Source organism: Orcinus orca, chromosome 13 (assembly GCF_937001465.1).
Source record: "Orcinus orca chromosome 13, mOrcOrc1.1, whole genome shotgun sequence".
In the NCBI taxonomy this organism is placed as follows: Eukaryota; Metazoa; Chordata; class Mammalia; order Artiodactyla; family Delphinidae; genus Orcinus; species Orcinus orca.
Window position 1 is genome coordinate 72735072 of NC_064571.1, and position 17971 is coordinate 72753042.

At 36.2% G+C, this 17971-nt stretch overlaps 1 protein-coding gene across 8 annotated transcripts in view; it reads right to left on the bottom strand.

Moving 5' to 3' along the window:
- Nucleotides 1-17971, bottom strand: part of NCOA1 (nuclear receptor coactivator 1) — a 262175-nt gene that overhangs the window by 88761 nt on the left and 155443 nt on the right. For all 8 annotated transcript variants that reach the window (XM_049695689.1, XM_033425290.2, XM_049695688.1 and 5 more), the window contains 3 exons: nt 15009-15114; nt 11997-12163; nt 6330-6427 (listed from right to left, as the gene is read on the bottom strand). In XM_049695689.1, the coding sequence (XP_049551646.1) occupies nt 6330-6427; nt 11997-12163; nt 15009-15097 (354 nt within the window). In that variant the 5' untranslated portion in view covers nt 15098-15114. The remainder of the gene's footprint in view (nt 1-6329; nt 6428-11996; nt 12164-15008; nt 15115-17971) is intronic.

The window sequence follows — 17971 nt, forward strand, 5'->3', positions numbered from 1 at the left end:
TTCAAACAGGAGATAAAGGGATCGATTATAAATTTAGTTTTAGAAATGTTATATTTGAAATGACTGAGGAACTTCCTGATAGAGGTGTTCAAAAGGCAGCAGGATATGATGAAAGGGAAGCTGTGAAAAGAGATATGGGCCAAAGACAGACATTTTTGACTTACAGGTACATACAGTATCATTTAGTTTTTGTTTTTAACTACAATCATCTTTTCCCCTTCCACAGAATATGTGATTTCCTTTGAGGAGTTACTTCTCCATTTAATAAAGTCTCGTGGGATTCTTAATCAGGCCATTGGGAAACTTCCTCCCTAAATGTGAGCCTTGAGAATTACAAAAAGAATGAACATGGCTGGAACACATTCATTCTGGCAGCCGGGCACTGTCCAGATGGGTCTTTTGAAGAGACCATTCGTACAGTTTCTGCTTTCTAGCCTCCATAAGATGCCTTGGTTTCACCTTATTTCTAAGCACAGTTCTGTGGTATCCAAATAGCATCCCAATAAATTCACATTTGCTTAACTTAGTCATAATTGGTATCTGTTGCTTCAAATCAGAAAACCCTAATTGGTATTTTACATACAGACACACACACACACACACACACGAACACATCATATAGACAGAGACACAGATGTTGATAAAACTGTCCAGGAAATGTGCACAGAATAAAAAACAAAAGGAAAAGAGCCAAGGCCAGAACCTTGGGGGATGCTAACATTTAAAAGGCAGGTAAAGAAAGAGAAATCTGAGAAAAAGGCTAAAGAGCAGCCAGAGAGGCAAGGAGATAGTTTTATAAAAGAGGCTCATGAGGAGTTTTAAGGAAGACGGAAGTGGGTGGTCAACAGTGTCAAAGAGCCACAAAGCAATGTAAGGAATGGTATAATACGAGGTTAGGAGGCCTGAACGCACATGCAAGGTATAGGGAGACTTCTGTGACTAACGCAGAATTTTCTTGTGGAGCGATAGGAAATAAGCACCGTTAGAGTCAGATAATGCAGAGCTCTGAACAGGAGGTAGAGGAACTTAGACAGCAAAGAACACTGGAGAATGAGGAGCTTTAAAAAAAAAAAAAAGCCTATAAATTCTAATACCACTCTCTCTTTTGTTTTTTGTTTTTGTCTTTTTTTGGCCACACCGTACGGCATGTGGGATCTTAGTCCCCTGACCAGGGATCAAACCTGCGCCCCGTGCACTGGAAGTGCAGTGTCTCAACCACTGGACCGCCAAGGAAGTCCCACCACTCTCTCTTTAAGCGTAGGAAATTACCTCCAATACCTTTATTCTTAACTCGTGCTACCTTTTTATGTTTAAGAAAAAGGAGGGGGCAATATATTGAAAATTGTATGGTGAGAATTTCTCACAATATCGTGGCTATTTGGTCACCTTCTAGATGTGCAGATCTTCTACCTGAGCAGGCCCCTCTAGACTGATGACAAACAGAACTTTCTGCAATGATGGAAATGTTCTTCTGTGTCGTCCGATACAGTAGCTACTAACCACATGTGGGTATGGAGCATTTTAAACATGGCTGGTGAGAATTTTTCTCACCAGACATTCAGCAAAAATGTCTGAATTTTTCATTGTATTTAACTTTGAATAGCCATGTGTAACTATCTTACTGAACAGTGCAGCTCTAGACTGCAGCCTGGATAAGTCAATGAACAATCTCGTGGTGGCTTTTCTACCACTTCTTCTCTTAGCCGCCCTGGATTAGATTCCGTAAAGTTTAAGGCAATGAGGCAGGATTGGGAGATACAGAAGAAGGGTGAGGAAAGGTTGTCGATAAAGGTAACTTTGACGTCTATAAATGTAATTCTATTTTACAGTCTCCATTTCACATCTGTATAGCTCATAAATAAAAATATTATTAGCTCCTTGAAGTCAAGAACCTAAATACATTTCTATTCTGAGTTTTTGGAACTTCTAATTTGATGTGTTTTTTCATATTTGAAAATGCTTGCCTAATGACATGTAATTCATGTATAATGTTGTGTTACAGTTTTCCTTTGATTCATAGTGGTTTTCAGGGTAATAATTTCATCATCTAAAAAAAATGCTTTCTTCTTATAGCAGTTTTGAATGGATGTTTTCCTGTCGTTTTCTGTTCATTTTAAAGTGTTATAGATTTTTCTTACACAGAAATAACAAATGTCTATGTAAATTAAAGCAGTAGTAGTATTCTCTGGCTCCAGTTGTGCTGTTTTCAGTTTGTGGATAATCTATTTGCTCTCCTTATTGATCTCTGTGGTTTCTGAAGAACCTGTGGTAAAACTGGGATTTAAATGACTACCACTTCTCTACAGGAACTCCACAAATCTCAAGGACCTCTATACCTTATACTTTTTCAGTATCTCAAATGGCATTATATGCAGAAAATACATTTCATAAATATTTAATGAATTGACAGGAGATATAAAGTTCTTAGGCCAGTTTTAAACTTAGGGACACCGAGAAGGCAGACAGAACCGCAATAGAAAAACTAGAAGATATGAAGAGACTAGTCTACTGATATCCTGCAGAGTAGAGGAGATAAGCAATAAGTGCTAGGATGGGTCAGGTCTCATCCTAGGATGGGAAGGGCCCAAGTGTAACCAAGTAGTGGGATGCGGACAGGAACCAAGGCCGGGGAAGAGATGGGATAGCGGGAAATGAGCCTAAAGTACTTTTCTTTCTTTAACTTATTTTCCTCTAATGGCTTATATTAAAAAATTTAAAATATAGCAAAGTCGAAATAATTTTGTAGTGAACATCTGTATATCCACCACACAGATTCTACCATTAACATTTTTACTATACTTATTATAACACTATTTCCAAAAGGCAGTCATGTGTCATGCAATCTATTTAAGGGGTTGTGAAAAGAATAAAAACATCAGAGTCCATCACATGTGGTGGCTTTCCCCTCTCCCAGTTATATGTTATACACTCACCCAGAGAGTAGTTTCTATCCAGCTTCAATGGTCAATGTTTTTTTATATTTACAACACTATAAAATATGTGCTCATTCCCCTAATAAAAATCATTAAAACCAACAGCCTAAAGTAACAAAGCGCTTGTATAACTTGGAGGGGAAAAAGAAATTTAGGTTTTGAGGGGGAACTTGCTAACAGGAGAGTCAAAAATATTTAGCAGCCTGTTAAAAGTATAGGAATAGCGTTCGGAAAGAGGTTAAAGCAAGAAGTACATATTTGAGAGTCATCTCTAAAGAGATAAAAGATGAAGCAAACGATATTACTTGGGCTAAAAAAACCAAGCACTAAATTTTGAGAATGTTCTCACATTAGCGGTGTCGGTAGAGGGAATTATGGTTCATACAAAAACAGAAGAATAGTTAGGGTAATAGGAAAAAATGTAAAAAGGAGTTAGAAAATCAAGAGACCTATACAAGTTTGAGTGTTAGGAAGACTTCACCAGAAAGAAGGGCCTTGAGGTAGGACAGGAAAGGAGAATTTATTTAATTTTATAGATATTTATTTTTAAATATGTGTATGATTTAAATACACATATTTATATTTAAGTATATGCACATACATAATAAACATACATATATAAAAAAATAAAATTAGGCCTAGAGATGGAAAAGTCTAATTTGTGGGGAATGAGTGTGTATATATACACACATATATGTGTTTTTAAACATTCATGTATGAAAAAGGAGTACTTAAGGTGATGAGCCTGCTCGGAAACAAAGTACCTGTTTTGAGAACAGAGGGAGGAAAGATTAGATGGAAAAAAGGGGTGAAAATTACACAGTAATTACAAAGTAATTCAAGATTAAAAATTCTTCATTTTAAAAAGTTTGACAAAGTTGTTAAAATAGTAAGTTCTCTTATAATGTCTACATAAATAGTTTTAAAATTTTGATCAGGAAAACACCTACTGTAATAAACTGAGGCATCCCTTACTCAAAAGTGAAATTCTACAGCAGAAATTAGCACTAGCTAGCTAAATAATTCTAAAAGTTTTATTTTTCCCAACTAGTCCTAACTATAATAAAGAAGTAGCAAAGCCAGACAGTTCTCTTCAGTTTTCCATCTAACCATTAGAATGCCTTTATCAAAATTTCTTTTTCTTTTTTAACATCTTTATTGGAGTATAATTGCTTTACAATGGTGTGCTAGTTTCTGCTTTATAACAAAGTGAATCAGCTACATATATACATATATCCCCATATCTCCCCCATCTTGCGTCTCCCTCCCATCCTCCCTATCTAGGTGGTCACAGAGCACCAAGCTGATCTCCCTGTGCTATGCGGCTGCTTCCCACTAGCTATCTATTTTACATTTGGTAGTGTACATATGTCCATGCCACTCTCTCACTTTGTCACACCTTATCCTTCCCCATCCCCGTTTCCTCAAGTCCATTCTCCATGTCTGAGTCTTTAGTCCTGTCCTGCCCCTAGGTTCTTCAGAACAATTTTTTTTTTTTTAGATTCCATATATATGTGTTAGCATACGGTATTTGTTTTTCTCTTTCTGACTTACTTCACTCTGTATGACAGACGCTAGGTCCATCCACCTCACTACAAATAACTCAATTTCTTTCGTTTTATGACTGAGTAATATTCCACTGTACATATGTGCCACAACTTCTTTATCCATTCATCTGTCAATGGACACTTAGGTTGCTTCCATGTCCTGGCTATTGTAAATAGAGCTGCAATGAACAGTGTGGTACATGACTCTTTCTGAATTCTGGTTTTCTCAGGGTATATGCCCAGTAGTGGGATTGCTGGGTTGTATGGTAGTTCTATTTTTAGTTTTTTAAGGAACCTCCATACTGTTCTTCACAGTGGCTGTATCAATTTACATTCCCACCAACAGTGCAAGAGGGTTCCCTTTTCTCCACACCCTCTCCAGCATTTATTGTTTGTAGACTTTTTGATGATGGCCATTCTGACTGGTGTGAGGTGATACCTCATTGTAGTTTTGATTTGCATTTCTCTAATATTAGTGATGTTGAGCATCCCTTCATGTGTTTGTTGGCAATCTGTATATCTTCTTTTGAGAAATATCTATTTAGGTCTTCTGCCCATTTTTGGATGGGGTTGTTTGTTTTTTTGATATTGAACTGCATGAGCTACTTGTAAATTTTGGAAATTAATCCTTTGTCAGTTGCTTCATTTGCAAATATTTTCTCCCATTCTGAGGGCTGTCTTTTCATCTTGTTTATGTTTTCTTTTGCTGTGCAAAAGCTTTTAAGTTTCATTAGGTCCCATTTGTTTATTTTTGTTTTTATTTCCCTTTCTCTAGCAGGTGGGTCAAAAGAGATCTTGCCGCAATATATGTCAAAGAGTGTTCTGCCTATGTTTTCCTCTAAGAGTTTTATAGTTTCTGGCCTTACATTTAGGTCTTTAATCCATTTTGAGTTTATTTTTGTGTATGGTATTAGGGAGTGTTCTAATTTCATTCTTTTACATGGAGCTGTCCAGTTTTCCCAGCACCACTTATTGAAGAGGCTGTCTTTTCTCCACTGTATATTCTTGCCTCCTTTATCAAAGGTAAGGTGACCATATGTGCGTGGGTTTATCTCTGGGCTTCCTATTCTGTTCCATTGATATATATTTCTGTTCTTGTGCCAGTACCCTACCGTCTTGATTACTGTAGCTTTGTACTATAGTCTGGGAGCCTGATTCCTCCAGCTCTGTTTTTCTTTCTCAAGATTGCTTTGGCTATTCGGGGTCTTTTGTGCTTCCATACAAATCGCAAAATTTTTTGTTCTAGTTCTGTGAAAAATGTCATTGGTAGTTTGATAGGGATTGCACTGAATCTGTAGATTGCTTTGGGTAGTATAGTCATTTTCACAATGTTGAATCTCCCAATCCAAGAACATGGTATATCTCTCCATCTGTTTGTATTATCTAAAATTTCTTTCATCAGTATCTTATAGTTTTCTGCATATAGGTCTTTTGTCTCCTTAGGTAGGTTCATTCCTAGGTATTTTATTCGTTTTGTTGCAGTGGTAAATGGGAGTGTTTCCTTAATTTCTCTTTCAGATTTTTCATGATTAGTTTATAGGAATGCAAGAGATTTCTTTGCATTAATTTTGTATCCTTCTACTTTACCAAATTTATCGATTAGCTCTGGTAGTTTTCTGGTAGCATCTTTATGAAAATTTCTCATGTTCCTTATTCACATTTAATTTTGAAATAGTAACAATGGTCAATATAGTTTCTAAAATAAAATAATTATTAGAAGTTCCTTAACACTTTACTTTGTTTTATAATTTATTAATTGGATGTTAAAACCTAAAAGAAGATAAAGAAAAAAACCAAATTGGCTAGAAAAAAGATTCTGATCACTTTCTGAGTCAATGAGAACAGCTACCTCCAAAAGAAGAGGTCCCAAGGATTCCTTTTCGATCACTCCTTGACTACTCGACGAGATGTCTGACTTCTGTACTTCATCATCCGTTGTTGATTTCTCTGTAACAAAGCAGCAAAAAGTCACACATCCAAAAAGAGCTCATTTCCATAATGGCAAGTTTATTAAGACATGAATTTACCTAATTTCAGATTCAAATAATATTTATTCATTATGTAGGCACTTTCACATTTAATCTTAATTATACTCATTTTGTGGATGATGAAATTGAGGTTCACAAAGGTTAAATAATGTGTCCCAAATGATATAACTAATAAATGGCAGCAGGAGGATTTGAATTCTGACCTACCAAATCCAGTGTTCCAACAAATGGAAAAAATGGTGTAAAAATATACAGCCTTTTAAAAAAAAGTCTACACCAAATATTTTAAAGAAATAAGTAAATTGTAAAAGAATAATTATTTCCTCCTTCTTTCTCCTTTCCTGATTTGATCAATTGCCACTTAAGAGAGAGTGAAGGTACGATTCTGTGAGCCTGCGTGAAATAGCTAACTTTTCACCTTCATGTCATGATGATCTGATTGATAAAACTGCAACTGTTAAATGATTTAGAATTCTTTTGTGTGGTGATGTTGAAAAGTCCATCCATCATCTTAAAGCAGCAGCATACTTATATAAAAGTTTCCAATCTGTCAGACTAATTAGCTCACCAAAAAGCAAATACAGTATTACTGAATATAGAGATTCATTTTTTTCACTTTAAAATATGAAATATTTCAAATATTCCAAAAAATACAGAAAGTGGCATAGCATACAGTCACACAGCCACCATTCATTTTTCACAGATGTTAACATTATTTGCTTCAGGTCTTTCCTTTTTAAATAAATAAAATGCTACAAATAGAGCTACAGCTCTACCACTATTCCTCCTCTGTCCGTTTTCAGAAGTAACCAGTGTTCTGAGGTCAGCATAAACACTTCTAAGCATGTTTTTATACTTCAACTACATATGCATGACTTTTACAAATATATTATTGTTTTGTGTTTTAATGTTTACATAAAAATATATAGACTTTTTCAACTTTTTCCACTCAATATTATGTTTGAGATTTAACTATACTGATACATATAAATTTCATACACTCATTTGAACTGCTGTATAGTATATGAATAATCCACAGTTGATTTCCTAGTCCCCTATTGGTAGACCTTTTGACTTCTTACAATGCTGTGATAAACTATTTTCAGTATTTCCTCTTTTGCACATTTGTGACAGTTTCTTTAGGGTAAATATTAGAAGTGAAATTGCTGGATCACAGGGTCTGTGTATTTTCAACATTACTAAGTTTGACAAATTACTCTCTATGTACCACCAGTAAAATACAAGGGTTATTGTTTTTCTGTATGCTGACACTTGATATCATCACAGCTTTTAATTTTTGCAAACCTAATGGGTGTAAAATGTTATCTCATATAGTGTTTATAATAACAGCTTTACTGAGCTACAATTCACACAGCATACCATTCATGGATTTAAAACATACAATTCAGTGGTTTTTAGTGTATTCACAGAGTTGTGCAGCCACCATCACAATAAATTTTAGAACAATTTCATCAACCCCAAAAGAAACCCCACACCCTTTAGCAGTCATTCCTCATTTTCCCAACACTCCCAAGCCCAAGGCAACCACCAATCTACTTTCTGTCTCTATAGATTTGCCTATTTTTGACATTTTATATAAATGGAATCATATAATATGTGGTCCTTTGTGACTGGCTTCTTTTGCTTAGTGTAATGTTTTGAAGATTCATCTATGTTGAAGCATTTATCAGTACTTCACTATTTTTTATTGCTAAATAATATTCCAGTGTATAGGTATACCTCATTTTATTTACCCATTGATCAGCTGATATACTGTTTGCTTCCACTTATTGGCTATTTATGAATAATGCTGTTATGAACATTTGTGTACAAGTTTTCATTTCTCTTGGGTATATACCTGCAAGTGGACTTGCTGGGCCACATGATAACTTTATCTTTAATATTCTGAGAAACTACTGGGCTGTTTTCCAAAGTGGATGCAGAATTTTACACTCTCACCAGCACTGTATGAGGGTTTCAGTTTCTCCCATCCTTACTAACACTTGTTACTATCTGTCTTTTTGACTGTAGCCACCCTAGCAAGTGTAAAGTGGTCTCTCATTGTGGTTTTGATTTGTATTTTTCTGATGGCTAATAATATTGAGTATGTTTTTCATGTGTTTATTGGTCATTTGTGTATTTTCTTTAGAGAAATGTCTACCCAGAGGCTTTGCCCATTAATTAACTGGGTTATTTATTTTTTAATTATTATGGTATAGGAGTTTCTCATTTAGTTCTAAGATGTACCTCCTTCATCATTTCATGTGTTTCTAACATTAAGACAGGTTTTGTTTCTTAAACAGTTCCAAAATACATAAACCATCAAGTCCAAGTACATTAAGTAACTACGCATGATAAGCACAACAAACAAAATTTTAGGCAAAACCCAAGGCAGGAGTGGCTATATGACTGGCCTAAGGCATGTGAACAGATGAGACATGCAAGGACAGAGTCTTATCCTTAAAGGGACAGAAGCATGCCTTCCTGTTTTCTTCTTTCCCTTTCCTCTCATCAGGAACACGTACAGGTGAGCCATGTTTGACCACATGGGTAAGGGCAATACCCTAGGAATGGCACAGGAAAACAGATGGAAGGAATCTGAGCCTCTGACACATGCCTAGACTACCTTGTTAAAGCCACTGTATTTTGGGTCTCTTGCTACAGTAGCCTTGTCTGTATCCTAACTAATACATTCCGTATTTCTCAACAACATGCTTATTTGCTATATCCTGACTGTGCCCATGTTAGACATAATCTATTAACATGCCATCATAAAAGGTAAGAATTTAACTTACTTACATCAACCATCTAGACACACATACATATCCCCTCTTCCCATACTCCCAGTAGAGTTACAATAATTTTTAGAGCAGTCAGTATTTAGTATCTATGTTACTATGGCCATATAAATATAGTCCACAAATGAGTCAAGGTATGTGCTATAATTTACAATTCTCATATTTCATGTTTTAGTTTTTCTGTGAAGTTTGATTCATCTCTAAACTCTCCTCCAGACTAAAAAATTCCTCTCAATTTGGTCAGTCATCATATACTCTATGTGTTCCATTTTTTTCCCCATAGAAATATTCCTCCTAGAGTTCTCTATCCACCTGCTCCAGTTGGGACTGGCTACTTCTTTACTCTGCTGCTCAACTGTAACCCTGGGTCTCCTTCTACCTTTCTTTTGTTAAGATTCCATGGTTTCCCTGGGCTAAGATCCTATGCCTTTCTTTCTTGGTTTACTACCTTGGTCTTGATAGATATTTCTGGAAAAAAGTACACAGGAGATAACATTCTTGAGGCTTCAGATGTCTGAAAATGTCTTTATTTTGCACTCATATTTCATTTGGATGAACACAGAATTCTAGGTCCAGGATACTCATTTTCAGTGTTCCTATTTGGAAATCCACACCCTCCTGAAAGTAATCTAGTATGTGTCTGTTTTTTCCTCTCTCTTGTTTTTTCTTTCTGGTGTCTAGAAATTGTGCATTGGTGTGAGGTTTTTTTCTTTCTTTTTTATTCATTGTGCTGTGCACTACATGTGTGCTTTCCATCTGGAAACCCATATCCCCTAATTCTGAGAACTTTTTGGTTTTTGTTTCTTTGCATTATTTCTTATAATTTTGGTCTGGTTTTTTTTTTTTTTTCCTGAGACTAATGATGTGTTATACCTCCTGAACTAATCCTATACATTTCTATCTTTCTCTTGTTTTCCTTTGCTTGTCTTTTTTATTTCACTTTCTATGGGATTGCTTCAAATTATCTTTCAACGCTATATCTTTTTATTCAACAAATATTCATTGAAAGTCTACTATGTACCCAGGAACTGCTACAGGTATTAAGGATACAATGGTGAACAAAGAAAAATCCTTGCCCTCATGAAGCTCTAGTGGGGGTAGGCAGGCAATAAACAAATAAAATGTGTAATATGTTAGATGTAAAAAATACTGTGGGGAAAATAAATCAAGGAAGATGTAGAGAGGTGTGTGTGTGTGTGTGTGTGTGTGTGTGTGTGTGTGTGTGTATGTGTGTGTATTAGATAGGTTAGTGAGGGACAAGTTCATTGAGAAAAAATATTTGAACCAACACATAAAAGGGATGCAGGAGTGAGCCTTGTGTATATCCAGGGAAGAGAATTCCAGACAGAGAGAACAGCAAGTGCAAATACCTGAGGCATAGTGTTCCTGGAATGCTTGGGGCAGAGAGTATGAGAAGATAAGGTAATACGGTAAAGTTTTTTTCAGCTATCCTGATTTTAAGTTCCAATGTTTCGTTTTATAGCATCTTATTCTTGTTTCATAGATGAAATATCCTCCTTTTTGTCTCTGAGGGACTGTTTGATGGCTTTACATTTTCTTTTGCTCCCTGCATTGTCTCTGCTTCCTCTGAGTTCCCTTTATTCTGTTCCTTTGCTTGATTTATTCTCTTTTATAAAAAGACTTTCTTCAAATATCTGGATTTTTATTCATATTAAAGAGTGAGGTACTAAAATCCTGACTGGCAGATGTGTGAAGTGTGGGGACAGAGCAAGGAGCTGATTTTTTCACTTGGGGGATCAATTCCAACTGTCAGTGTCTGTGTGTCTTTCCCTTTGGACTGCTCAATTGCCCCAGAGGAATCCTCCCATTTTCAGCTGAGGGAGTATGAGCCAGGCTGTCAGAGTTTCCAGATTGAGTAAGGAAGGTACCATACAGCCTCTTGTTGGCTATCCCCTCTGCAGACCTACAATACCAGTTTTTCCTGTCTGCTAAATCAGTTGTCACTAGACTATCTACTCCTAAAATCTTAAAAGCCTATCACCTCAACCATTTAAAACATACTATTTGTTCATAGTCTTTTTACATTGCTGCTATTAATCTGAAGTTCTTTGGGGTCTATTCCTTCTGTTTGTTATTTGTGTTCTTACTCACTGTGGATTATTTCCTCCTATGTCATATAAGTTTATAGCACAAAATCTCCCTCAGAAGCACTTTTTCTTTGGGAACCTGACAGGGCGAGGTGTGGTTATGTTCCTTCAAAGTGCTTTGCCTTTGTTTCTGGTAGGCAACCCAGGAGTTGTGTGGTGTTGGGTCCCCAGTAAATATGAATAGTATAAATATGAACCATAAAAATAAATCAGGGTTTTCTCAGAGAAGGCTGTTTCCCCCACCCAGAGCCCAGGCAGAGACAAACTTATAACTCAGATGGAGGGACTTTCCTACCTCTGAGTTGCTGCTGTCTTTCAACCCTATGCCAGAGCCTCAGGTCTGATACCACAACTTGTATCTCCTGACTTAATCCCCTATGATACTGGGTCTCATAACCTTTCAAGGCAACCAGTTCTCAAGATAACTTAATAAGCCACTTTGTTGTAAAAGAAGGGTCTCAGATTCACATTCTAAAATAAATAGCATCTAAACAAAAATGTTCCTTTAATAAGATTACAAAATTGAATGCAATTTCTTAATGAAAAAAAATAAAATCACATATTGTAAATGTCTTAATAACAAAGCACACAGTCACAGGGGTTTTTTTGTTCATTTTTTTACCTTGTTCCATTCTCTTCATTAGCTGTATCTGATCGACTGTCTTCTTCAATATCTTGCATTTGTCTGGTTTTACACTCAAGCTGTCAATGTCACTGATGTTGGCAGACAATAACTCGGCTAGCTCTTCTAAATATTTATTTTCTTGCTCCCTGCGCCTCTTTTCAGTGCTGTTACACAAAGGAAATCCAGTTACTGTACTTTCTGCCACCATATTTCCTTCTCTGATCATGTATTTAATATTTATATATTTACAGAGATTCCTGTTTTTATCCAGAATATAAAACCAGATTTAGAAAACAATTTAAAATTGTATCTAAAAAACAAATATTACAAAATACCAAGGTGCAGAAAACAATTCTAGCTAAAAAGCATAAAGAGAATGACTGCCATCACAGACGTATTCCCTCAGTGATGTATATACATTGAATATTTCAAATGAATACTAGATATCAAAAAGAAGCAGACAGTACATATACTAGTTGCATTTGAAATTATTGGATGTTCCAAATAATAATTCCTTAAAATAGAAACTTTGAATTTTCAAATAAGTTTGTTGTAAATTAAGCAGGCATACTACACCAGAGTTCAAATAAATTATAATTAGAAATCTGATAAAGTCTTGATTCTTATAATGTACTTAAAATTATAACCCCACACCCATCAGATTGGCAAAACGTTGAAGTGCGGAGACAAGAAAAAAGGAACTCTCAATGCTTATCATTTAAAGAACAATGTGATAATTACCCAGTTAACATAAAAATGTACACAGATCCTAAAGAAACTCTTACGTATAAAACAGGAGGTGTGTACGAGGATGTTCATGTTCACTGTAGTGCTGGCTGCAAGAATGAAAATTTGTAACAAAATGGCTGTTTACCCATAGGGAATGTCTATCTGTAGGGAAACAGATTTCTCAAATACGGTATATTCGTGTAATACAATATTTATCAAAAGTTAACAGAGCTGAATAAATCTAGTTATCTTTATGTCTAAAGATCCATGCTGAAAAGTATACTGTAGAAAAATACACATAGTATTATGTAATATATAAATTTAATAAACATTCTCTATTGTTCACAGATACTTATATATGCATAATCATTAAAAACAGATTGAAAGAATTAGAGACAAATCAATATTGTCATTAATCATCTTACTACTTTTATTTAAACAAAACTGCAAATACGTGGTTTATATGTGGTGGGTATACATCGTTTCCTAGTCTCTATTCTTTTATAGGTTAAAAAATTTTCCCCAAATAAAAATTTAAAGTAAAATACAATAGTTTTATCTATTTATTCTTAAATTAAGAAGGACTGACATATATAGAAATAGACAAGAACATTAACTCTGACAACACAAACTGAATTGCATCTTGATATCAGCATTCCTCCTAGCTTCTGGACACTTACCTATGATTATGAGTACTTAGGTTATCATCGCTCAGTAACAGTTTTCTGAACTGATTAAGAGAAGTAGTCACTTTTCTTTCCCCAACCTGAAGCCCTGGCACTCTCCTGTAAAAATTGTTTCTTTGTCCCCCCATGAGAAAAAGCATGTAATCCAATGACAGAAGAGTCTTCTGCCGTTTTATGCGCTACATCAATGATTATCAGCTGGGGGCCATATTGCTTTCCCTGTCCCCAGGGATATTTGACAATGTCTGGAGCCATTTTTGGTTATCACAACTGGTAGGACATTTTGGTTATCATAACTGATATAAAGATGCTATTTGGCATCTAGTGTGTAGAAGCCAGGGATCCTACCAAACATCCTACAATATACAGGATAGCTTCCCACAGCACAGTATTATCTTGCCCACAATGTCAACAGTGTGGAGGCTGAGAAACCTTGCTCCAGATCCTTGAAGGTGAATGGAATAAAATCCCGACTCTTCTCTCAGGTAGGAAAGCTGCTGTTTTGATCTGATTGAGGTTCCTTCTCTATCTGGCATTTATTAGAGTCTCCTTAGCAATAATTCTCTTTTGCCTATTTGATGACCACATTCCTTATTAACACACAAATATTTAATTCCACAAATATTCATTCTTTAAAGTCCTGATATCAATAATTTTTTTCTTTGTTCCACTAATACCATAATATATTGAAATAGCAGTTAAAGATGTACAATGGATTCATTTATTCATTTGACAAATATTTTCTGTGTCCTTACTATATATAAGTTACACATTGTGCTAGGAACTAGGGATAAAATGGTGAGTAAGGACAAAGTTCTTACCAAACGGCAGCTTAGCCTGTAGTAGAGAAGCCAGGGAACTCATGAAATAAGCACACAAACTAATAAAAACCTGAAATTACAGATTATAGCTATAAAAATACATATGAAATAGATACAAATAGGGGAGATTTGACCTAATAGTTAATGGAAGGAAGAGAAGGCTCCTTTTAAGAAAGTAATGACTAGGGCTTCCCTGGTGGCACAGTGGTTAAGAATCCCCTGCCAATGCAGGGGACAAGGGCTCGAGCCCCGGTCCGGGAAGATCCCACATGCCACGGAGCAACTAAGCCCGTGAGCCACATCTACTGAGCCTGCGCTCTAGAGCCCGCGAGCCACAACTACTGAGCCCGCGTGCTACAACTACTGAAGCCTGTGCACCTAGAGCCCATGCTCTGCAACAAGGGAAGCCACCACAATGAGAAGCCTGCGCACCTCAACAAAGAGTAGCCCCCACTCACTACAACTAGACAGAGCCTGCATGCAGCAATAAAGACCCAATGCAGCCCAAAATAAATAAATTTTAAAAAAAAGAAAGTAATGACTAAACTGGTATTTGGAGAATGCATAGGTGTTGACTACAGGAAATCTAGAGGGAGCAAGCTGGATGAGGGAGCAGCATGTGTAAAGGCCCTGGGGAAGGAAGAGAACATGGTAAGTATGAGGGACTCAGAGAAGGCTGGTAAACTTGGAGTAGATGAAGCAAAAGCTCTGAAGTGACTTAAAATGATAAAGCAGCTCTGCCAGAAACAGACTAAGAAAAAGAGTGTTCCTACCTTGATGCCAGTGTGTCACATGGCGATCCTTTTCTCTTATGTGAGTCTGGGTTAGCAGGGTCAGATGAACTGTCCCCAAGGCCACTCATGTTGAAAAACTTCACACCTAAAAAGGAAGGAAAACAATAAGAAATCTACCCTAATGAACTTTCCAACTCTATGGGAATAGGAAGCTCCCTTGTGTTAGAATATATCTAAATACTGTGGTTTCTCAATGAATAATTACAGCCATCATAAAAGCATCCACATTTATATAAAAGCACAGGAATCATCAGCTATTTAGTGTTTCTACACTTTCTTTTCTATACCTGTAAAATAAAATTAGTCATCCTTCATAAAATCATAGAGATCAATTAGGATGAAAATATTGTTAGAATAATTAAATAGACAATGAAATTTTTTAAAAGAGAAAAACCCACTTCATATGTAAATGTAAAAACTGTGTAACTGAGAGTCAGATAGATTCTTTTTTATATTTATTTATTTTAGATTATTTTGAAAAGGACTTAAAACAACTTTTACTCATAAGGTTTGGGATTTTATGTTGATAGGAAAAGAAATAATACATATATGATTAAAATTAAAGCGATGAACTAGATTTGGATTTTGTATTGTACTTACCAACTCTGAATTCCATACTCCTAACCTTTTGCTTATGCAGTCAGGCGACAAAGATCAAATGTTTAGTCTACGTTAGGATCTTGTTATAGATGCCAGAGAACACAAAGTCATTTCCCGTAGCATGCCAGCCAGGTCTCTCTCTTACATGTTGTGCCAGTCGGTGGCTGTGCTTAAAGATCCCTCCTGATCTATCCCTATCAACCACTATTCTCTGCAGAATCTCTAACGAAACTTGGAAGCTTATCTCTGGCCTTAGACTCATCACCATCACTTAGATTTTACTAATGTCAAACAACACACCTCTCATTCTCTTCCATTCCATCTACCCTTGTAAAAGGAGAGGAAATTCTTGTTAAATGGGAAAAACCTTTAATTTTTCCTTAAATTCTAAAATGATTAAATAAATACAGTGCTGCATGTTAGCAGCCATGCTTGTAAAGTTGAGATCCATAAGAATTTCTCACATGACTTTAATTAATATGTTGAAATAGATCCTTTTTCTCTAGTCCTAAAACTTCCTCTGTCTCCAGCTCTTTCTCAGTACCAAAGATTGTCATATCCCCTTTTCAATATAAAAATAATACCTAGAACTCTAATCATGACTTTATTATTCCATGTAACCAAAAAAGCACATTTCTAATTTCTCCATATTAGACGTGCAGGTCATGAAAATTTCCAACTCCTAGGATCGCAATTATTTTTTACTCTTCTCTTTTGCTCCTCATTTTGTATCAGAATCCACGTCCTGTCAATTCTTCATTAACAGGAGATCTTACAGTGTCCCCACCTTCTTCATTCTCAGATACAGTTATGATCCTTATTTGGAAGCAAATACCTCATTCTAGATTCCTGCAAGATCCTTCTATCTTGTTTCTCAATTCCAGTCACTCTCACTTCTAATGTGTCCTATAAACAGCAGCAAAACCACTCCTGCTCAAATGGCATTTTCAAGATATCACTTCCCTGATAAGGAATCAGCTTGATTCCCCTACTGCAGCATGGTGGTTAAAAGCATGGGCGTTAGGGTCAGAAAGGCCCTGCTTAATCATTACCTGCCTGTTCCTGGGCAAAGTGCTTAATCTCCTTAAATCTCCTATTTCTTCATCTGTAACATAAGGATAATAACTATACTTACCTACCTTTAGATTTGTTGTGAGGACTGAATGAACAGTCATGTAAAGAGTGCACTGTAGGTTCCTAGAGAATGTTGGTTATTGTTATTATCTCCCCTTTAGACTAAGAGCTCCATGAGGGGAGTAGTGTTCACTCAGTGGATAACTCATCCCGTACTTCCTCATTGATAAATACAATGGACACTTTTCATTCCTTCACTCATTAATGCTCAATAAGTGCTAACTTATTACTATTATTTTATTGGTCTGCTTGAAGCAGCATCTGAACTGTTTCCTTCTGAAAATATTGTCATCCATTGACTTCTGTGATCCTATGCTTCCTTCATTTACTTAACAAATAAATCAAGCATCTATCATGTCTCAGGCACTGTGATAGGAGCTGAGCAAAATCACGGGCCGCAAAATAGAGGTCCCTGCCCTCACGGAGTGGGAGACATAAACAAATAAAACACAAAATTAATATGTAATTTTCTTATAGTGATAAAATCATAAAGGAAAAGAGTAGGGTTCATAGAGAAAAACAATAGAGGAGACCTAATTTTAATTGGGCGATCAACTGAGGCTTCTCTGAAGAAGTGATGTTTAAGCCACAGCCTGAGAGATTAGTAGAATTAGTGTGGTTTTCTACTTTCCTGATTCTCAGTACTTTTTGCCCAGTTCTTCGGGGCTAGATTTCCTCATGGTTCTAATGTCCTACGCCTCCTTTCCCCTCATACTATACATTATTCTGCAGTGATATCACTCACTCAACATGGTTTCAAAGAAAAAAAATCTCTAAACCAATTACCCTGAATCTCCATCTCTAGCCAGATCTCCTGGGTCTCAGACACATAACCCCGCTCCTTGCCAGATAACTCTATGCAGAGGTCACATAGGCACTTCAAATTCATCTTTCCAAATGAACTTAACATCTCCTCCTCATGCAATTTTTTTTCTCTCAGTTGGTACACTGGAGTCATTCTACCCTCTTCTCTCGTACCCCACATGCAAGCAAACAGTAAGATGTGTCCATTTTTATTTCCTAAATATTTCCAAAATCCACCCCTTTCTTATAATCTCCTCTCACCTGTTGCTGAACTATTAAAAACATCATAGTTTTTATGGTGGTCTCCCTGAGCCACCAAAGTAGGCTATCAAAAACATGTTTGATCATGTCAATCTCTTGCTTAAAACCCTTCCCTAAATCCTCACTGCCCAAAGGATAACATT